This window comes from Vanessa atalanta, chromosome Z, assembly GCF_905147765.1.
Source record: "Vanessa atalanta chromosome Z, ilVanAtal1.2, whole genome shotgun sequence".
NCBI classification, from domain to species: Eukaryota; Metazoa; Arthropoda; class Insecta; order Lepidoptera; family Nymphalidae; genus Vanessa; species Vanessa atalanta.
In genome coordinates this window covers 4,978,761-5,003,320 of record NC_061902.1, presented here as the reverse complement: position 1 = coordinate 5,003,320, position 24,560 = coordinate 4,978,761, and the positions used below count along the sequence as shown (strand labels likewise).

Sequence of the window (24,560 nt, the reverse complement as noted above, 5' to 3'; positions counted from 1 at the left end):
TCTATACGTATTTAAAAAGCAAAGAAATTTGTATAAACAAATTATCATAAAATAATTCGCATCGCGCATTCGCAATACATAGCATAAAAAATATATTTCAATATATTGCGAAGAAACTTCATCATTTCGTTTTAGAAATAAGAATAAATATGACGAATCTTTAAGAATTCTATGCCCATGCGCGTCGTCGGCGCAAATTTTCAATCGTTTAAAAATGTTACTATTGCGTTCAAATATTTCGGTAGTAATCCGATCGTAACGCAAGCCGCTCATTGTTTTCCGTTACAATTTCTCAGCTTCGGCGTGACGTAGCCGTGACGAGAATGGAACGCTGCCGCAACGCGACGGGTTTAACGACCAATAAAACTGCTGCCAATAAATATTCCGAAACCATAATATACGTGCCGATGTGGACACAAAAATGACATGAGAAACTTTTACTTATTGTTTTCTAAGAATTTATTCTGCACAGTACTTTCCACCTCAGTGCAAAAAATATTGATGTTAAGGAATACATAATTATATATAACGATGTCGAACATATACAAGCCACTAAATGCAAAACTGCTAAATAAAATGTTTCTTTTAATAAAATTATTACATGCTTTGACTCATGCATATATGTAAGTACGTTGTGAAGTTACCCACGAAATGATCAAGAAAAACAACGCACACTTTTTAATAAGAGCAGCGGATACATAATTTAAATTATACAATTGAAGAACACGCGACACACTTATTCGTTCCGAGATCTGAATGCGAACAATTAGCCCTGTAGGTAATTATCCGGGTACCCGTTGGATTTTACTCGTGAGCTAATGGCCGCCGCGTGCGATTTGCGTAAAATGGAACGCTTTCGAGCGAGCCGCCCGCCGCGCGAGGCGATAATATTTACCTTTCGAACGAACTGCGATCGTGAGCGTAGGAAAAGTTGCAGTTGAAATTGTTCAACCTAAGAATCCTAGGTCAGGGCCAAAATTAGTTCGACATAAACACGACTTGGAGTAAATTTTACCTAATACAATAATATAATAGGTAAAATATTGTAATGTTTCTCAGCCTTATTTTGTGGAAAATCAAATCATGATTTTTGATATAACTTTGTTTCCTCATCCCTTAGATTGCCAATACGTCATCAACTTGAGTTTTGTGTTTTGTGTCTGAACTGGTACACTCACTCTATTTATTGTATTTCTCTTTGGTGGTATAATATGAGAAGAATTGTACCAACCAAGACGTAGTCGTGTATATTATATTAAAGCTATATTAAGAAATCATATAAAACCAATATACCACATTATTTAAAAATTTACCTATATTCAAATCAATTCAATGATGTTTACTAAACTAATTAATATTATAGACGGAGTCGTAAATTTACTACTATATAAAACATCAAGGCTATCCGGTAGCATCCATGAAAATATAAATACGCATTTAATTTATTGAGCTACTTAACTATTTTATGAAAGGAATTCTAAAAAATATTAAAAAAAATATATTTAAAAATAGAGGAATATAAACTCTTTTATATCAACAATTCGAATATTTCATAATTAAACTAAAAACGAATCATAAGACTATTTAATAAAAATAAAAAAAGTCTGTAGAAATATTTTACAACCTTTGATGAAAAATGTTTAAAAGCTCTATCCAACAGACAATCATCCAACATAATAAAGGTGGTCCCACACCGATTGTAGTCAAGATGCGCTGCGTTGACGGAACGTTTGTATTTACTTGACATGATTTACGCACCCACTGTCAGCGATAAAACCAGCAACAAAACTGTTAAGAAACATTTGTGACCATGAAATAGCTCTTTCCCACTCGCCTTATTTGTTGAATCTTGTATAACGACGGGTCCTTCTAGGCTGGTTACGAAACAGACGCCTCGGGCGCTCGTGCACCGGCTAGGTGATACGGTCGCTTAGCAAACAGGGAAGGATTTGCATACAAGAGAATTTCCATGTTTTGCTCACCATACCTAGTACGTCCTCAACTGAAACGCTCTAAATCAAAATACTTACCTACCTATATTCTATGTGTACGATCCCTAATAGAAAACTACATTTGGTATGTTGGGTTTCATCCTAATCGATTCAACGCTAGAAAACGTCAAACTCGCTAAAAGGAGACATTATTAATAGATGGAGACACAAAATGTATAAAGACAACTCGAAACAAAAAAACAGGTGACTTATAAAAAGATCATTGTGATCTCATAAATCGTACGCACCATTCATGTTTTAAGGTCGGCAAAAAATCGAGATTTCCTACACGATATCGTCTCGTCCGGTGGCCACTAAATTTTTTAAGTGTGACTTTTTGTTAGTACCAATGATGCTGCAAAACCCGAAATCCTGAATGGTTCCGGAGCCAAAGGAATTCGTTAAATATTATAGTGAGTCTAAGCCCATGATATCATTAAAATATTTTTCAAGTTGTCAGCATACCGTGCCAGTGTGTAGGAGTAACGATTATTAATTTAGTCGGCGTTAGTGTTGTAGCGCATAGCGTGTCAGCAGGGGGCGCTACCGGCGGTCCTAACTCATACGCGACGGACTGGCGCGAACCATTGAGCGCCGGCCATATTTTAACTGTTATTACTACTAAAAATTGTACTCTTATACCATACCGATAGATATCAAGGCGGACATCAGAATAAAATATCTATTTGTTTTGTAACTGTTTTTTTATTTTTTACATTGGAAATTTTTATATAGCCGTGCTGTCGTTAATTTTTAATATTAAATACACCTATGGATGATATTTGGTAATTTTATTTAACTTGGGATACAACTAGTTAGCGTGGTTTGATTACTATAATTTATATTATTTTGTCATTAAGGTACGTATCCTTTTTTGCCGTTGCTCAAGCGAAACTCTGCTATAGATTAACGTAAATTGATTAAGAAGTAGAACATAAATTAATGGTCAGAAACCTAAGTAAGACAAAAATATTTCTCACGTCTCTTCCTAAGTAACTTAATCGATATGTCTCATTTTTTGCCTTTAAAAAAACAACATCCTTATTCCGAGTTCCACAAACAAAGTGTCGTATTCTAAATTCGAGAGAGGTTGGAGTAATAAATAAGGCTTTAATATAAAGCTATTGAGTCGGTGTGCCACTGATACAGATGTCTCGTGTGAGATAGCGGCGGTTACAAAACGAACTAACATGGATATCACATTAGCCGACTGACGCGTAGTAAGACCATGAGCAAAAGAAAATTATATACATACATTTTTATTCTGTTAAAATTTTCATAGCACTCAGGTAGCTTGTCAATCATACGAATGACATATTTATTATATTTTCAAATACAATTTTACATAAATACATGACAGGAATTAACATAGTTAATAAGATGATTTGTGAATGAAGGGAAACTACTTTAAAATAAGTAAAATTAAATATTTTATTCACCGATCGAAACTTGATATTATAAGGACGTATAATATTTAAATAATTTTGGTAAATAATTGATTTTATACGCATGCATATTGCACTGGATTCACTATATAAATATAATCCCTATGTATAAAATACATAATTTATTTGTATATGTTTTGTTACGACTATCCACTTATAGTGGTTTAAGGATTTAATTGAAAATCTATTAACTTCTACATAAAAGCATATGTATATTTATATGCGTAAAAAATGTTTCTCAAAGAACAACAATCAAAGAACTATATCTCAAAACTCTAAGACGACGCAAACGTTGCAGGCCCACAAGCTCGAACTTAATAAATATAACTTCATCGATACCACGCACCGTTCACAACTTTCGTGATGGCATTATCTTTTATCGAAATAAAACAAAGAACACGGAAAACCTTAAAAGTATCCAAACGGATTTTTGTTTTAAGTAAAAATAAAAAAGTTCTCCTTTTTTAAAACCAACTACCGTCGGCTACGGAACGCGACCACCATATCTGTATAATCGTCGGACGCTACTCGAAATGTCCAGTGCCGAAAAGAAATTTAAAAAAATATACCAGGCACATATTTTGGCGGGAAATAAATCACCAGTGCCCTCGGATGTGGCCATACAAAATTTATGGCGGTCTAGAGAAGACTCGACTGGTAAAACTACTAAAACAAAAGAAAAAAAGGAAAGGTAAGATACCACGTGACCCTCGAAGCAGATGCGACAACTTCATTACGACATATAATTTACTTCGCTCCCGTTATTGAAGTAGGAAGCGTTATTTTTTTGTCCGCCTGTTAGTACTTAATTTATGGTCACACCGCTCGAAAAGTTAAAGCGAGCTGACGGGTTCTTGTTGATGTCGAACGAAAAGTGTAATTATAATTATGTGTATGAGTTAAGTTCAGTGCACTGCCGAATAATTGTTCTTGAAATATTTTTGAACATTTTCCGAGTAGATTGAAATTCCGTTCCGAGAAAAGTATAAAAAAGGTTTTATTTCTGGCTTGTGCGCTATCTCCTCATTGCGTTTCATATTATTTCATACGGTTTAAACAAAAGATATCCTGGTTTTATGACCAATTGTAATATTATATATTTAAGTTAATTTATTAAAGTTTATATGCAAAAGTATAATAACAATACTCTACTTTTCCGTTCAAATTATTTATTTGTATAATGAATAGTAGATATATCTTTACTTATAAGCTATTTAGCGGTTTAGTAAAAGACTGATCATATTAACAATATCTATCAGTATAGATTTGACGTGGAGACGCAATAACTACCTTTATAGATAAAGTCAATTGAGAAATTGTAATTTTTTAAAATCTTATAAAAAATAATCAATTGACGTCCCGTATTGTTAACTAATTCTTAAATATTCAATTACTCATATTATATTTGCAACCTACAATTTTATTGATCCTTAAAATATCGGATGAATCGAATCAAATCTTGTTAGAACCACAGATAATGAAACTTCATAATCATTTCATTTGAATGTTCTGTAACATGAATTATATACACATAGATATTATATAGTCGTATTCGTTTTGAGTCGCAAGTTAGAGTATTGATTAACGCACGTTAGAAACATGTTCCGATTCCGGTGATGAAATATGCAAATACTTTGTATACGTACTTGGTTTTTATGAATGTAAATTATGTCGTGTAGTGTAGGAGCAGGTACCTCCGCGTAATCAAGTAATCTCACTTATTTGTACTGTTTTGGACATTCAATGTAATAAAAATGTTTATTTTTGGGTCAATTTGAGTTATCTGTTCTTTTAATGTTTTCTTCATTAAAACATCACGTACGACGTTTTAGTTTTTTAACGTAACAAGTAACGGAAGGTATCAGTTATCTATGCAGGCATTTATATGCGTGATTAATACTTTTCATAAAAAAAAAAACATATTACTTAGGGATCTCCTTAAAGTAAGTTACAAATAATAATTATTGTTTCGATTCAATCAATCAACTATTGTTTTTTTTTTAAATAATTAAGCAAAGAAAAAGCTATTCAGAATCTTATTCGCCTTTGTTTATCAACTTTTACTTAGTAATTTAATTTATAAATAATTGAAATAAATATATGCAAATAAACGTACTTATATGCTTTCCTGAAATTGCAAATGTTCCATAATAACAACGACAATACGTTGATTCCGACAACTGATCAATCATTGACGAGACTGAATTCAGAACACAGACCAATGAACATGACTGTTGTCGAAGGTAAAAATAATGATTGGAAGATAAAACCTCAGTATTACAATTATCACGTTGTATAATATCAGATTTAAATTGAAATTTGACTTAAACCAAAATATATATTATAATGTATGAGCGAAATATTTATTCAATTAATAATTATCTATAGAATTTACTAAAGTAATAATATTTTATATATATATATATATAGAGATAGATATGTAACGAAATATTGTGAAATTAATTAATTGCACCTTTAATTGCTGGTAATTACGACGAAATTAATATTTCATAAACATCAGAAACGAGATGAAAAATCAAATACACGGATTTTACGTCTATATATATTTTGTTATACTTATATACATATTTTATCTTAATATTTACAAACTATTTATTTTAATCTAAGTATGTATCATTCATTAAATTATTGGCAAAGAAATAAATTTAAAATATTAAAATATATATTTATATACGTAGGCGTATACTCCGGTGTCGAAATCGGCCTGTCACCAAATTACGCAAGTCCACGTTCTCATATAATTGATATGGCAGGCAAAAAGGGCCGCTAAGCGACCGGCTTGATCCACCAAAACGGCTCCAATACCACAAAACACATCTGACCAAAAATACAGTCGGAATTTTATACACATCCTACGTATCAGAAGTGTCGCGTTATAATTGTATTTATGTATGTATGTACATACATAGGAACAGTATTATGTATCATTTAAAATATTCTGAGCGACGCATGTCATCTACTTAAGTGCTTGTTAAATGCGTTTAATTCTCGTTATTAATACTTTAACATTAACAGTACTAAATTTACTTAAACTAAGCAAAACGTAAAACATAATTTTCTTTCAAAAACTAATAATTCAGATAAACCGTATTTTTTAAACGAATACGATAAAAGCCTACAGACAGTTTATATTTTATATTGTTGTAGTAGTTGTTTTACGAGTTGTTGTCACCTTGTCACATTATAATATTTTACTTTATGTACCGACACATCTAAATCCCGAACGGCATTCCTTATGTCTTAACACGTGTATATAAAAAAAATACCGCCCCTATCCGGTTCAATATTTATGGGCAAGATATATGAAACAGGAATTAGTTTATTATACCTCATGTTTCAGTCTCGTTTCGCTTGGGGTGACGCACCCTCGACGATTATTATGAACAGTATATCTATGAAACTTGATATCGAGCCAACTTAAAATATCTGTATTTAAATAAATATAATTTTCAAATGTATTACGAGCCGCCTTAGTCTTGATACTATGTTCGCGCTATCGCATTAGAGATTCGAAGCTTAGAGATTATAGGAAAATAAATAATGATTAAACGATATTAACGAAGGTACAAAGTTTAAGCAAAGAGCATGCAAAAAAAAATCAAACGTCTAATTAAATTGTAATGGTTTGATAAACAGCAGATAATATATCTTATATAGATCAAATCTTTTCCACGAAAAAGAACAATAGATTAGATCATTTTTAAATAAATCAAACAAGTAAACGTATATTTATATATACGTACAGTTAATATAATTAGAAATTTATCAATTCCGTAATATAATTCTTTTTTAATTTAAATGATAACGCTTATAAATATTCATGGATTTTAAATATCGACAAACAATAACTTAAAAAAAGTAAGCCGATTATATTTGTAAAATATATACTGAACATAATCCTTAGTTAATTCAGCTGTACGTATTGTATACTGGGAAAACAAAAAAAAACAGATATCGTAAATTCGATACAACAAAAATAACTTGAATTTAAATATTAATAATGATAGTTACGAATCATGCGAATAATACACACTAACATAGTAGCAGGCGAAGTTAAATAAACCTCGTAAAAATAAACATATCTCCTTATATAATGAATTAACTAATATCATATTAAAATTGGCTAATCTTATGACGGTTAACTCTAACGAGCATATAAACTTACAATAACAGATGAAGTGCGAATTTATTTCATATAGTCTTAATAAAAAAAAGCCGATGAATACGATACTGGCGTTATAATTATCATAGCTGAATTGTAATTAAATGTAAATAGTCCTATTATGCTGCAATAGATTCACTTAACCAAGATGTTCGGTTCATTGAAATGTAGCGAGTATGATGAACTTCGGATTACATCGGGCACGCGAGCGCTTCGGGCTACGAAGCAGGGACCTGTTCGTGCTATTAAAACTAGCCCATCGTGGTTAACCCATTGTCTGTGAGGCACATTGCACTCGGGCTCGAAAAAAAACTCTTCATTTAAAAAAAAACGCTTAAAAGTATTCCAAACGCAAATACCTATTTCAAATATGCGTTGATTGTGACAAGTAAAATATACGATCAACTTCCGTACTAGTTAACATATTTACTTACATTGTTTAAGTGTTTAGTAATATGATTATACAAACACTGGTGGTTTTTTATTTTATTTATTCATTTAAATACTTCTTCGACGATAAATAAAATACGTTCGATTTGTTTTCGAAGTAAGACGAAAGTCACATGGCACGCAGAGTCGATTGAACGAGTGCTGTCGGTCAGATAAACAGACTGGTTTCGATATCTCGAAAAAGGCGAAATGTCCTCTTTTTATAAAACTCATACACGGGAAGTTGCCTCCGATACCCAATCTCTTAAGGTAAGTGCAGTTTTGACTTTAATGTGTTAATAAAATTGTAACCGTTTTGTCGGCAAAACGAAACGCTGAATTTGTATATTCTCGTACGTCATTTTACAAAAACCTATACTACGAGTTCCATATCAGCAGCAGAGTATTGAATAAAACAGAATGCAAAAAAAGTTAACGGTAAAAATATGGAAACTTTAACAATTCAACGAATGATTTATTTTTTTTATCATTTCAAGTGTTAAAGAGAAATATGTGAAGTATTCGCTTGAGCAAATGAAATTTCTATACGTTGAAACTCACCAAGGTTAGCAGTCATGAGTTCTTGGTCTTTGGGTTTCTTTTTTCTTGGACGTCCTTTTTGTCGAGGCGGTGGCGCTGTTGACCCGTTGAAGAAAGGGCCTTTAGGAACATCGGGTTCGACCCGCGCAAATTCGGGCGATGGGTACGGAGGATAATGCGAACCTGGCGGAGGTCCCGCGTAAGGTCCGGGACACATTTGTGGAGGCCCCGGAACTGCCATGTGAGGACCGTAATCCGGCATCGTTTCGTAATGTAGCCTAAAAATAGGTCATTTTTAAAATAAATACACATCATTACTGCTTATAGATAGACACAGACACATTATATTATTGACTCTTTTTTATATAAATACAATATTTAATTTACAATACAATTTTATTTTATATACTCGTTAAACTGAATAAAAATAGTTTCAAGTATAGACATAACGAAAAAAATTACGCTAAAGCTGATTCCTTGTTTATACAAGTACGAACGAACTAATTATAATCCAACTCACCTGCAATAAACAGCTGAATCTCTTATACCGAATGTGTCGCCCTTTGTGAGTCTTGTACTACATAGAGCGCACGAGAAACAGTGCACATGGAACACGAGGTCCCGAGCCCGCATCACCAGTTCAGACGCTGAGATTGGAGTGTTGCATCTCGCACACCGTTTCGATCCGTATAACCTATGGATAAGAGGAAACTGTGTCATTGAGGTTGTATATGCATTTCACAGGAGATGTTTTAGTACGCATGTATGTACATAAACACCACTTTTTATTCCTTCAGTCTCACAATGCTATTTACTCCTATTACTGGGCTGCATATTCTACTCCTATTGCGGGGCTGGTACCACCCGCTCATCAGATATTCTACCGTAACACAGTACTCAGTGTGTAATGTTGGAAAGGTGAGTGAGCCAGTAGAACAGATACAAGGTACATAACACCTTAGTTCAACTCCACTCACTTCAACCAACTGTGGGTGGCGCATTGGCGATGTGAGGAATGGTTAATATTTCTTACAGCGCTATTGTCTATGGGCGGTGGAGGCCACTTGCCATCAGATGGCCCATTTGCCCGTCTGCCTACCTATACCATAAAAACACACACAGGACAGTTAAACAAGGTCATTTGACTGATCCGAGGATTAAGCATTTAGACTTTGGAACTTGCAGCCCCATAATCCAGCCACCAAATCAAAAAGGCAATTAAATTATACCAATTTTATATTATTTGATCGAATTTTAAAAATATTATTTCAATTTAAAAAAATGTAGAAAATTCACAATAAGTCCGCGGAAACTTGATAAAAATTATTTGTGCATTTTTACGTGAGAAACGTATGTGTCATTTCAAAATATACACATATATGTATGATAATATTATTAATTAGTCTCGGTATGCTAAACATAATGACATCGTGAACAGTGCGAATGGATAATGTAGAAAATTTAATTCATTTCTTAGTGCGTCTCTACATCATCCTTATAAAACAGAGATCTTCTCCAGTCAGTCAACAGCATTTAATTTGTATAAAATTAAATACTACTTACATCATATAATTAAAATTATACATCAAATCAATATCAATTAAAAGCTACAATGAAAATTGAATAAGACAAAAACACTGTCGGTGTTTATTCATTATTACATTTCAAAGATTGTTTACCAGAGCAAAGACTTACAGTTGCATTATTTAAAAAAAGCTTAAAGAGCTTTAAGCCGTCTAGTAAAAATAAGAATTTACAATTTACTACAAAATATTACTCGACTATTTTCTTCGGTATTTTATCATGAAGACCTAAGTCAATTTATTGTATAAAGTATTATCAATTTTACTTTTAATTAAACTCTACTAAATTTAATGTTATACCATCTCCTATATAAATACTTTTTGTTTTCTACTCAAATAAAATATGGAACACTTGAGTCGTCTATGCATAGATTCAATCAAAAATAATTATTGTTACTAATAAGTGTATCTGCGTGGAATTAATCAATTATTTTGGATGATAAAGTTTTGTGTTTCCGGTTTTACAGTTTGGATTAAATAAGCAATTTCCTCTATAAAATTTGTAATCACAAACCTCAAAGAGACCAACGTATTGAATTTATATTAGGCAAATAGCCAGGTGTTCTAATATGACTATTATCTCGAGACTAAGGAAGTCAAAAATTACTGGAAACAAAATCGTGACACGTCAGATATTGCTATGTATATTGAATTTAATAATTCTAACGTTTAAAGGATTCATGCCTTGAATAGCTTATCAGCGTAAGCGAATTCTTAGAGAAGATCACTGCACAAGCTTGTTGTGAATATTGACGTGACCCAAATTCTTCAATGACAGTTTAAATTGAATTGCTGTGATGTAAATAGATTTTATAATATAAAAAGAAATTATATATTTATTAATCAGTTTAAGACTGACAAAAATAAAATTAGATAAATATATAATCTATTATTTAGAGACAAACTTTAACAAATTCTAGTTAGATAATTAAAACCGGTAAGGGGTCGAGATCCTAGATAGTGAGTTCGACTCCCGAGTGAGACATCCCCGTGTGGTCTCGATTCCACGACTTCAGTCCTATCTCGATCAAACAACTCTGAATTATTTACTAAATCTCAAATAAAATGAAGACATAGCAATGTCCCATAGTTGATTTCTTTTTAAACTCAGCAGTGTCCTGGCAATTAGGATTTATTATTTTTTATCGTACCTATAAAACCTCCGATATTCAAAATACCCTAATGATCCTTTTTTAGTTTTTATCATTCCATATACTTGGTTTGTTTCGTACTAAAAAAATCGAATCGAAGTCATAAATATGCTTATATAGGAATCATAAATATACCTTAACAATAAATTAACAAAAAAATCATATTTGACGTTTATTCAATATAATTATAAAGTTTTATCGTAGATAAGATATCTTTTCTTTCGTTTAACAATTAGAAGCGCTAAAATCCTATGACAATATAGCTTTTTACACAGTTCTATAAAACGTATTAATTAACAAGTGATTAATTGGATAAGTGTCGAAACAGTATAACATTTGCTTTAACTTCCGTGACGTCTTTATATATAATTTATTTATAACTAATTAATAAATACATCAAAATAAATATTAGCATTATCTAGCTATTAATTATTCTAGATTTTAGATACATAAACATGTTATATTATTTTTTCTTGAAACATGATACAGTTCGAACTAAAACGCTTATCGAAAGTCAGCTTATATATGACTTAGATTTATTTTAAAAACCACTGTATATCAAGCAATTGATCCAAAAAAAACAGAGTTTCCAAATACATTAAATTATCAATATGAATGAGAATATATAGTCTATTTTCAAAAATCAACATTTTTTAAATTATAACTATATTCGACTATTTTATGTTTGATAATTTGACAGTTACGTAAACATATTTATACTTATAAATATACATTTATATATCAAAAAAAATATTTAAGTTACATTAAGCCCTACAAAGTTACTGAAGCCGCAGGTTAAAATGAAGCTATCGAAATGAAGGAACCGTCGTGGTCTACGGTCACGAACGATCCTATCTCGGCCACACAGCCCACAGCACCTAGCCCTCGCTAAGCACTAGGTGTCGCCTGATTACAATCTTAAGACTATTTTTTATAAAAGTTATTACCGTACACACATTATAAATTACAAGAAATAGTGAATATTTTTGTCAATTTATAAGTAAGTAAACTAATGTTGTATTTGTATTTAAAATATTATATTCTGCTATAACTATGGTACTTTTGAAAGACATACAATGTAACATCATTTAAAAAGAAACATTTGTATATCAAATGTACTTAATTTGTATTACGTAATTGGTTAATTCTCAAAAATTTAAAATGAGTCAAATATTATTTTGTAATTTATTTAAATATTTATCGAACTTGTCATCAGCATAAACGAGTATAATTTTACCTACGCAATAATTAGGGCAAAGGATTTTTGTAATTAAGACATAAAAATTGAAATTATTGCCATTATTTCCTGGAAAACTTATTAAACGGAAAAAAAAACTGTCGAGTCGCTTTCGAAATTCAAAAAACTAAGTAATTAAGGACAAACGTTGAAATAACCCCTTACATTTCGAATACCTACTTTTTAACGACGTACAGTCACACTACTGCGATTAAATTTTCACGCAAATGTTCATCTGTGCCCAATCCTTTATTCGAAAGGTACGTTTATTATAACTGCTCTGTTTAATTTTGTTAATAATCATTAAGATTGCATTCTCGAATTAATTCACTAGACGAATCTGTTTCATTTGAAGCGCAGTGCATATAACCGAGCTATGAAATTTAAACATCACCTGATCCGTATTGGTTGTGTTAGGCTAACGAGAATTGAATTATAAATACGGCATCCGAAACCGAACGAAGGCTTTAAATTTAAAACATTTAACGGCGTGCGATAGCGCGGGACGTTCGGCGAGTTTCACGCATAAAACGCGATGATTCGACACACAGCCTCCAACAATAGCGAGCGGCAGGCTTTATTTGTTAATAACGTGTCACGCCTATTCACCAACGCTAATCGTGATACCTAATATTCGTTTCTCGATACCGAAGAAATGGCACACTTTGTTGTTCTTATTTCATTCTTAAACGATATTATATATCAAAAGTTAAAAGGTAATAAATCATAATTATCATACTACAGACTGTAAAGCGTCATTCGACGACGATTTAAATATGAACGCACTGTGATAGACAGAAATGTCTATAACAGATAGTATAAACGAAATTTTATGACATTTTAAGTAAAAACCAATATTTTTGTAAAGAACAATAAATTATATATTTTCAATAAGCTGATCATTCGTATAAATAATGATATTTGAGGCTGCAACGTGCGGTTTCATCGCGTTCGTGGGATGTGCTGTATTTTTATATAATCTTATCATGTGAAATATTGAATGTTATATACCTTTCTCTATATACGAGCTTTCGAAAGCAAACTTTTTTTTATTACTTAAAACATAAATTATTTTTTAAAATATACGATTGTTAAGTAGCCAGTCAGTATTGGTAAGCTCATGGATGAGTATACGAACTTGGATCAAAAGTCAAATATATAATACAAAAACAACAAAATTCTTTTGTATATGTCGTATGCTTTCCCATACAATATCAATATCATATCAAACGTTTTCCACGAAACGTACTACGCACGCGTATGATGGATCTTGATACAGTATCGCCAACGTACAATAGAAATAGCGCGGGTTCCAGATATTTTTTAAAATAAATAATATAATAATTGTATTGTTCCAAGTTCCAAATTGTATTACAATGAATAGTTATTCATACAATTAAGACAAAGCATGGCTGTAGCCAGGAGTTAATTTCGGTGGTTAAACTCTATACCAGAGACAACAACTTTATTTTAAAATAAAAATAAGTATATTATAAATTGTGGGAACAAACTTAAAAAAAAAAAAAGATTCAAATACAGAACGAAGAAAAAAGTTCGATTATTTTCAACACAAGCACCCGATATATAGCTACAGTAATCCAGTAGTTCAGTTATATTTCGAGAATTTAACCTATTTGGTACTAAAATATGCACGCGGGGTAGGTAAATATGAAACGCATATAAATTTCAAATACGACTTGTGAATAAGCTGCTTCTTATTCCACTTGAATTGACATTTGCACATATAGGCTGGCGGAATTTTTTGACCGACAGGTGATAAATACAAACTTACCTACTCAGTTTTGTTTTTTTCAATTTAATAACGAACACAACTTTAAAGGAATACATCATTAACGATACGAATGGCGTTTAATATCTAACATTTACTTGTTACATATATATATATACATATATATAAATGTATGTATATAAATTAAAACTTAAATAAAATTGCAGTAAGTATACCAATTCCATGTAATATTTTTTATTTAATAACTAAAAACATTTATTTATCAATTTTGGAAAACATTATTGCATGCGAGAATTCAACAAAGGCTCGATTGTTCGTGTTTGTTGACTTCTATAATCAACTATGACAATTCAGTATAAGGCACAAGTGCATTGTTAAGACACCATCATTTTTCTCGACCATTTAACCATGAAGCAAAAAGGCAAGTGAGTATGTCCACGCAATGACCAATCGCCTTTCAGCCGACATACTCTTTGAGAATACAAAGCAGGAAACCGTATTAAACTCATCAACGGCATCGAAACAATTTACTTCTTAAGTCGACGTAATAAGACTCAAAATCAACGACTTAATTCAACCAAAGGCACTTATATTTTGTGGTACTAATTACAACTAATTAGAAAAATTTCAAACGCAGAATCAATTTTTATGTCCAACATTAATACATATTACTCTCCCGCAGTGTACAATAAAAATATCTTCATATAAACATGTTCGTGCGCTTTGATGTAAGGCACCTCATTATCGTCTAGGCATAGCTTTTACTTGTTAACAAGTAATAACTATCACAATAGCACCATTAAACTTTACATCCTGTAGAAAGATGTGTATTAAAAATGCGATTTATTATTACGAGACTTGTAAATATTTTAGAAAATATTAATAGTAATTTACAAGACATAACACTACGTTTTTTTTTTTCTTTTGAAACGTGTAATTGTGTATTTCGTATAGGCGTATATCTTAAAATACTCTCGACAAATGAGTGCCGCGCCGACGCTTCAAGATTGATAGGGCGTCACCGATAGATGGCGGTGCAGCCATTAATTAACACTGAGCGTTTGAGGTTAAGCCCCAGAGCCGTCACGGTGTCGCATGCCAATCGCCCGAAACGCCTCATTCTTCCTACTAGAAAAAGAATGACACTAAGTTGACTCTCAAAGAAGCAGCAATTAAGTCGATTCATATTACATATTGTCATAGAGATATTAACGCGATTATTATATAAGTACACAGATATACATATGTATACAACTCCTACAGACATCATTCGTAGAAATACCACTGCCTTGCTCTGCTTCAGTCACATTTTTGACAGAGAAACCTCATGAAATTATTAACCTTCATATGTTTGATGAAAACTGCCACACGTGTATCTAATTAAAGCTTCAAAGCTTTCCCTTAAGACGAGAGTATTACCTTTAGCAATTTACTAGGTTTTACATTTAAATGGTAAGGTGATTTCTTAAACAAGACAACCTAGCTATGGTTATATAATGTAATATGATTACTTAATTTTATCATGTAACTAATGATCTGCGACGTCTTCACAGGAGACAAATTTCTCAGAAAACGTCTGCGAAAATCATTTCTTATAAAAGATTACAGTTATCATGCATTATGGTTACGAATTAAACGTCATCAAGTCATCAACCTTCGTTATCATTACCGGTCCTTTTAGAATATGTTACATTTTAGGAGTTCCTGCTTTGAATATTTTAAGAAGTATCCTAAACGATATTTAATATGTATACCGCCTTGCGCACATGGTATTTGAAGAATTAATGCGGTAGATCAGATATGAGGAATCAGAATTGTTGATAAAAACTTTTGTGTCTACAACATTGCTAAAACCCAACTGTACTAATGCAATGCCATTACAAAACTAATTCTCACTTAAACTGTTCTGTGAAATTATGAGAACTACTTGGAAATTTCATCCCGTAGTTATCTAGATTAGCTCGTACAGACAGATGGACAGACGTTCACGAGGTACTTTCATTCGTACGAACTGATAATATAATATTTAACGTATTTAGAATGTATATTTCCAAGTATTTATCTGTTAAACGAATCTCAGAATGTAAATTTTGTGTGTCGTATTATGTAGAGATATATATCAAGTCGAGAAACATAGATTAAAACATATGGAAGTGCTACTTCACTCACACGAAACTCGCTCATCTTAGTAGGGGAAGTGAGAACTGATTTATTCTTAGGGACATAATTTTAGACGCTGCATAGTTAAATTAAAATGAATTGATGACGCCGTTTTTACCTGGTCTGCACGTGATTCAAATTTACAATTTCATCACGAATAAAATACGGATTTTAATATAAAAAAAATACAATTTATTTCATGTTATAATCTGTGAATACTGCAATATTTTATCATAAATGTATTTTTTTTCTGTCTTGATAAATTACCTGCGCAATAAATTAATTTATAATAAAATATAATACAGCGAGCGTCAAGATCACTCCGGTCACACGAAAAGCAGGACACCTAAAAACGAAACGATGAAATAAAATGTGTACGCTAGCCAAGAACATCACTTAAGCAAATTCATACATCGGTATGAATACAAATGATTTAAAAGCAGCAACATCGTAGGTCTATTGTGCAAAAGACATTCTTTATCGCAACACGTGTGTAGATTAATATCTATCGCCCACCACCGTCCAATTTGGGAGACTCGAAAGATGTTATTTCGTAAATAAACATAAGCGTTTACTGGCAACTACAGAAATCTTGATTATTTTAAACACACTGATAATAAAAAAAATCTAAAGTGAAGTGTCAGTGTATTTAGATGACGATATAATTTAACACTTTTTAGTTGGAACATTTTATGATAAATAGGAATGTAAAATTAAATGATTACAGGTACAAATTATTTTTGTTAAATCTTTTAGGTTTTCTTCGCTAAACTATCGTTTGTTCAATATATACTTATAATATTAATTGAGACATTCATTTATTTAAGTTCAAATTCAAAATATATAATGGTTATACAAAATAAAATAAATAAATATTTTTAAATTATACGCATAATAATAAAGAAAATTATTGAAATAATAATGAGCGACAGCCTGTTTGTATGACACAGATATTTTACTCAAGGACTTTGCAATTTGGTATCATTATATTTGCAAACACGCAGCTTGTCCAGGATAAGAAACAAAAAAATGTTCTCCTATAATATTCTCTTGAAGGTCCAATTACGAGCAGATCAAATTACTTTTTCAATATGATTATATTTTGTACAAGTAATTTATTCTTAAAAACCCAAATAAATATATTAACCATGAGTATTATTATCACCTGATTTGCAAATATTATTAATAATACGTAACGCGTAAAGCTTGACTAAAAATTAAATTACGGATGTTTTCTTTTTTATGTCGTCTGAATTTGCGTATCTTCGTCTTTATTAGATCGATAAGATCTCCAAGATTCGATAGACTCTTAAAAATACACGAAGGCTAACAAAAACGCGTCTCTTCACTTTTTACCGTTTTTATTTACATCCTTAGATAAATAACTCGTTTTTACATTACAAATTGATAAGTGGTTAAAGCATGAATATTTAACATTTAACCATTAGGCCTCGTCGTATATACTTAAAAAAAAATCCGATTAAAAAAATATATTTATACATATAATATGTTGGTCATAATTCGGTTGTAGTGTTTCAAGTATAGCTCATTCAAAATAATATACACTTAGGGTATTTTTTTTGTATTTGCTATTCCAAACTATAACATATCTTTGTGCCAAATTTCATTCACATCCGTTCAGACGTTCTGACGTGAATGAGTAACAAACATCGATCCATTCGAACGTTATAAATGCGTTATAAATTTAGTAAGATTGGAAACGATAACGTTTTCGATCCGCACTCTCGTTCCAGAGATTAGATGCGTAGAGTAAATGAGCATAAAAAGTAAATAATTTACGGATATACTTAATTCGTGACCAAGGTCCAAGGTAAATAGAACAAAGAAATATTTTATTTACGGTATTTTAAAATCATATGAAAAATATACAACAATACCTATTAAAGTAAGTATTATTGTTACTCATAAATAATATTATTATCAATGAAACAATCTCAATTAAACGGGAATTCAGAAATCTTTTTTAGATTTGTGTCAGTCAGTCACTATGAAAAAAGTAATTGGAAAAAACGGGTATGTTGTTAACTTATTTACAAATCAATCCACTAATCGGTACAATTACACACGTAATAAGTCTGCTCAATGAACTATGTAACGTGGAGTTTTTATATTGCACGCATACATTTTTTTATAACATATCAGTCAATTGTTCGGAAAATCGTCTACAGCTCGATTACAATTTTATCGTAATACATGAATCGTACGATATTCTAAACACGAACTTTATCGAGTTTATGAAAATATAACTTTAACTAACCCGAGACCTCTCTCAACGGCAAATATTTAATTTTATATGCTAATGATTTTGTAATATGTTTTATGCAGTAATTTTTTCACTTTATTAAATTAAATTAAAAATTTAAAAAAATATTTAGTGAAACAACGCCTAAAAATTACACGGTCGACGGTCACATTAGCATATTATAAGAAAATAATCCAAAAAAGCCAATCGCGACCTCAATACTAGTTCTACTAGTATCTTTATTTCACACGAGATGATCGAACGTTCACACTCAATATCCTACGATCCGGATTAGTTCTATCAGTTGTCCAAAAATTATCAACTTCTGTCAATAGTGGGTGTCTAAAGTCGATTCGTAATACACGCGTACTAGTGTCTACAGACGACGGATATCAGAGAAAACGAGCTGATGAATGTGACTCTTCATTCCCGATATGTTTCTAATTGAATTTCATAGCATTTCTAATGATGATGAATCGAAGATAAAACAAGTAAATGCTGTTACAACCTTCGCCCGACGAGACGTTTTCGATTATTTCATTTCGTTAAGTAACGAAATTAATTATTCGTAATCCGAATTTTGACGAGAGTAGGATCGTCAATAATATTATTGCAGTTTTAAATTAAATATTAAAAAAAAGATTTTTTTTTTTTAATTCACGTTCAATTATTTTTTTAATTAAACTAATAAATAAAAAATAATCATCGGCTAAAATCTTTCAACGACACAAAAATACTAACTCTATCAATAAAACGACCTAGTTGTATTTATAATGCGTAGTTTAAAAAAAACGAGCCACAAGCCAATGTTGTTTAACTTATTTTATTATTATTTATCATTTTCATTTTGATGAATGTCAAAATAAAATTAGTTTTAAAGATTAAGCGAGCAGGTTAGAATGCTTAACTTTGCTTTTATTACTTTTTATAGAAGTAAATACTTCAAACTACTTTATTTATGAGTGTTAAGTGAAACTTCCAAAGAGTAAGATTACACGTCTATCTATAAAGATTTTATTATGGTTATGCCGACATAATATCTGAACATAACACATCGAAATACGATAACAAACCAAGTCGAAAACATGAAAGAGTTAACGTATTTACCAACTAAGATTATATTTTGCCATTTAATAAAACCTTTTTGCTACATATTTAATGTGTTTATTAAAAAAAAAAAGTTTATTAATGGCACGTTTATATCTCGACATTAGAAGTAGTGATATACGACGTTTAGTAACGACACAGTTTATGATAGGGATGCCCACATCAAAAGTTCCGAATTATGTTTCACCTGCTTTCTTTAACGATTATTATTGGAGATATCGGCGTTGTAAAGTTTTCGTTGAATCTAATATCGTTGTAAAGTGTAAACCAATGGGATTTGTCATTTCAATTTTACAATGCCTATTAGTCTTATCTAAATGTATTTTTTATATCTGTAGCTGTTTCCTACCGTTTTACATTTTTATTATAGTGTTAGATTGATAATCTTGAAAGCCGGTGTAATGAATTTCTCAATTTTAGAATCCAGCTAATGGAATAGAAAATGTTAATGGTAAATTTAATTCAAGTTTTATTTACTGTGAATAAATAAATAACACGGCTCGACGACATCGTAAATAGTAAAAATCAGAACGCGTCACGGAAGTAAGAAGTCCGTAATAGAGACGCGACCGTGTATCGTGTTACCGAAATTGTAACAAATTGCAATATCAACTCGCGAGGGTCTCGTGCGCAGCGGGAGGGCGCGCGCTGTGTTTGCAAATAAACACCCGGCAGGAACCCGGAGCTCACAATAGTGGTAGTGAACCGGGGCTGCACAATGGTCACCAGCGTGACGCCGGCGGCCCACCGAGCTGTCGCCGCGCATACACGTTTCTCACGCGAAATAGGAAATACGCCTCTATGGGAATTCGATTCGTAGGTCCGTACTACAACCGATATTATTATTCATACACACTGGATCACCCGCTGACGAAATCTTGTTGATTTTTAACATCTATGGTATGTTACCCACTGCGTTACACGAACAAAATTAATCCAATATATTCATAAAACTGCAACTAACGGAAAACGACATTTTGTGGAATCCGTGTTCATTAAAGATCAACACTATATTGGGATGTGCGTTAAGAAAGGGCTTACTTTTATGTTAAACGGCTTATATTAAAGGTAAACGTAATTTCTAGATTTGCTACTATTTTTATCGGCTTCTGAAGTGAAATCCGGAATATGCATGGACATAGACGTAATTATTTAATTATGTAATTAAATTAGAAGCAAAATTTATATAATAATATAAGGTAATTAAAAAAAAAAAACAGTTTTACGATATTTAGAAACTAATTTTTAATAACTATAAAATTATTTTGTTTTTAATTTTAGTTTTTTTTTTTAATATTGTAGGTAGGTAATTTTTGTTTATTATTTAGGTAATGCCCCTTGTGTCTATAGAAATAGTAGTTTATTTTTCCTTCAAACCGGAACACAACAATACTGTCACACTGTTCGGTGGTAGAATGTCTGACGAAAGAACTGTACCGATGTAGACGGGCTTGAATAAAGTCCTAACACGAAGTGACACGTGTGACAAGTACACAACTTGATACTATAACACAAGATTAAGTCTGATTTGAGAAGCAAAATATGATAAAAATTTCGAGTAAGTCCGATAATACAATAACGAAACAAAAGGAACTCTTCAATCACTTTCAAAGCAATGAGTATAAAATAATAACAACATATTTGTTTATACAAATCAGAGAAGTACTTTTTAACTATGTCATTGAAATTGGACCTTAAAATATTAGGGAGGAATATTTAATTGTTAAACTCTTTACAGCTATTAAACTATGAAATTGTGACAATGGCTTTATTTTTGACGGCGGAAACAATAGCCGCGTGAACACAATGTTGCCCGATACGATGAACTGTTGTGATACATAAACATACGGCTATTCAAACTCCACGAAGTAGAAAAACGTATTGCAGCGAGAATATTTATTTTTTCAAACAAATTTGGCCATTTTGCTGTGCCAACTTCCTTCAATAAAGTATTGACGAATTTACAAAAGAAGGTTTACAAAAATAAAAACTTTCAATACGTTATGTCATGAAATAATATTCTTAAATACATTTAAAAAAAAACATAAAACGTCATTTAGGTATTTTTCCATCAATGTAGGTATTATATGTAAAAACCTGATTATTTATTGTATGTATTGATTAAATCTGATTATTTTTTGTCACGTCTAATCAAAAGGATATAATTTGCTCGTCTGTTAAAAATATAGTTAATCATTAAAAAAAATAACGCACACAGACAAAAAAGAATAATACTTAAAACCGTAATTTTGAAAAAAGTTAACTGTGCAGCAACCAACGACCGTAACTGCGGGGAACAACAATATAGAGACGTCAGTTGTACAATGGGAACGACCACACAATATAATTGTCATCATTCATTTGTCAACAAATCCTTGCACCGCACACACTACAAAGGTTCCTATGACCCTTATCACAAGCATATAGAGGCTTGACTTACGATTTAAAAAAAAAAAATTCGCTTCCGTCAGGACCATCTGCGTCGACGGTGCATAAATAGGTCAAATGTTTTTGTAAACACAAACATTGTTGTTGGCTGTATTCTCCGCGTCTTTTAATTATTTCTACGGTGATTTACCGCGGGTAATATTCGTATAAAAAAACCAGAACTGAATATAAATCACGAAGCTTTAACTGCGAACGGCTATAAACAACTTACTTGTTGCTTGAATGCATATCTTACATATATGTTATATATGTAATGTAATGTACGTCTAAATAACCGAAACTCCGTTATAATAAAGTGTGCATCCAATTTGCTTAGGTCACAAAATAACGAGTTAGTCACAACAAAGAATCACGTGCATCTCGAACTCTCAAAAACGGAGAGATGTAAACAAAGATTTAGTTAATAATCTGATATAGTACAGCATCGTCGTACGTGTAATGAGTTCGTAAGTTTATCTGTACGAGGTGACTAACTCGAGCTAACTTTGAGCTTGAGAGTTTTATTGTATCTGTATAACAAGATAAATGTTAATAATTATCGTTTTATGTTATTATGGTAAAGATACGTTTTAACACCGTCTAAGTACATAATTCTTGTATACGTACACATTCATTATATTCAAAATAAATACAATAATTTGAAAACAAGCTTAACCTATTCAAATTACAACAGTTTAACAGAAATATCTGCGAGCTTGCTTTTAATCAATACAGATAATTAAAGATAGTATGCTAAATTAAATACTCTTTTAATAAATTTTAGTTTGTATTACGTAGTTAATAAAAAATAACTGTCATTGAATATCATCGATAGAGAAAAATTATACATTCCCCAGGTTATGGTGCTGAATCCATCACGCTGCGAAATTCTGGTTATTGAATAAACGCAGTGCTTGAATTTATTTTCACATATGCAGATTTGCTTGCGATTTTTTCCTTCATCGCCGAACACGAGGAGAATAACTGATATGAAAAAATCATTAAAGCTTGCTGTGATTTCACCCTGAACCTTTCACTTGAGATATAAGTGTTCTAAATCTTACTAAGAAATTTTGAATTATAAATAAACCTTGTAAAATCTATAAAATAACTTGAATTAAATATATGTTTATTTTATAATTAAATACATTTTCTTTAAAAATAAATTGTTATTACATTACGTGTTTTTTTTTTTAAATAATAATTGGTACGCATCAAAACATAGTTGCAAGTAATATCCATAGTGCATTAAAAAAAAAAAAATATTGTATAAAAGTTATAGATACATTCAAAAAGATAATATCAAAAAAAAAAATATTATAGGAGTTTTATTTTTATTCTATGTACGCAATAAAATTAACAATAGGATAAGATTTACGTATGTGATTTTGAAACGACTTTATATACCTTAAAATTTAGTTACATGTATTTATTGTAAAACTAAAATGATAATAAGACGCATATTTCTTAATCTGAAAATGATATAACACAAACGTTTGTTTATAGCGTAGAATATTAAGTTCGAAACAAGGAGCTGATGTAAGCCGGTACTCAGCGTCTGCACTACACGCGTGATAAGCTATCTCAGAGGTTACCCCGCTTCTGCTACATGTTGCAATGTGAGAAAATGTATAAATACATGTACACTTAATCTTTAAGTCCTAGAGTTGTTCTCTTAAAACATATGTGTTCTGGAAATTCATGAACAACAACGGAATGATATATTATTTGTATTCGTTATTTGATAATCTCGTATACACAAATGGATGTAGTTATACGTATCTATCCGAGATTAATAGACTTTGACACCGTCTGACCGCTCACCGTGAAAGTTGCGGATTGTTGTGACTCGCCGCCAGATTTCGTTCAGTACATATATTTTTATACCGTTCAACCGATCGCCATGACAACTGGTATACATTTGTGCAAGAAGTATCGGCCTTAACTGGCTTAATAAAATATGCGTATAAGTTTTGTATTTTCATGTATTTTCTATTGTTTTAAGAAGATCGATTAATATTTAACGTTAAAATATTATTTGTGCATTAGTATGAGTGAAACTCTTGCTTACAAGATTTTAGTGTGAGTGTGAGTTTAGTAACACAAGTGTATAGACAGCAAAAAAAAAAACAAAAACAATTTGAATTGTATTTGTTAATGGACGCCTATAGTTTAACGTGGAGGGGCGAGCCTTCGTGAATGAACAGATATATAAATAATTCAATGTAACGATTATTCGAACATGTAACATACAGATGACAAACAAAGGCGTATTAAGATTTTAACCAAGTTTA

At 31.3% G+C, this 24,560-nt stretch overlaps 1 protein-coding gene across 2 annotated transcripts in view; it reads right to left on the bottom strand.

Annotated features, from left to right (window-relative positions):
• LOC125075972 (protein apterous-like) overlaps positions 1 to 24,560 on the bottom strand; it is a 53,997-nt gene that overhangs the window by 9,874 nt on the left and 19,563 nt on the right. For both annotated transcript variants that reach the window (XM_047687863.1, XM_047687864.1), the window contains exons 3-4: positions 9,109 to 9,282; positions 8,610 to 8,866 (exon numbers count right to left, since the gene is read on the bottom strand). In XM_047687863.1, coding sequence (XP_047543819.1) covers positions 8,610 to 8,866; positions 9,109 to 9,282 — 431 coding nt within the window. The remainder of the gene's footprint in view (positions 1 to 8,609; positions 8,867 to 9,108; positions 9,283 to 24,560) is intronic.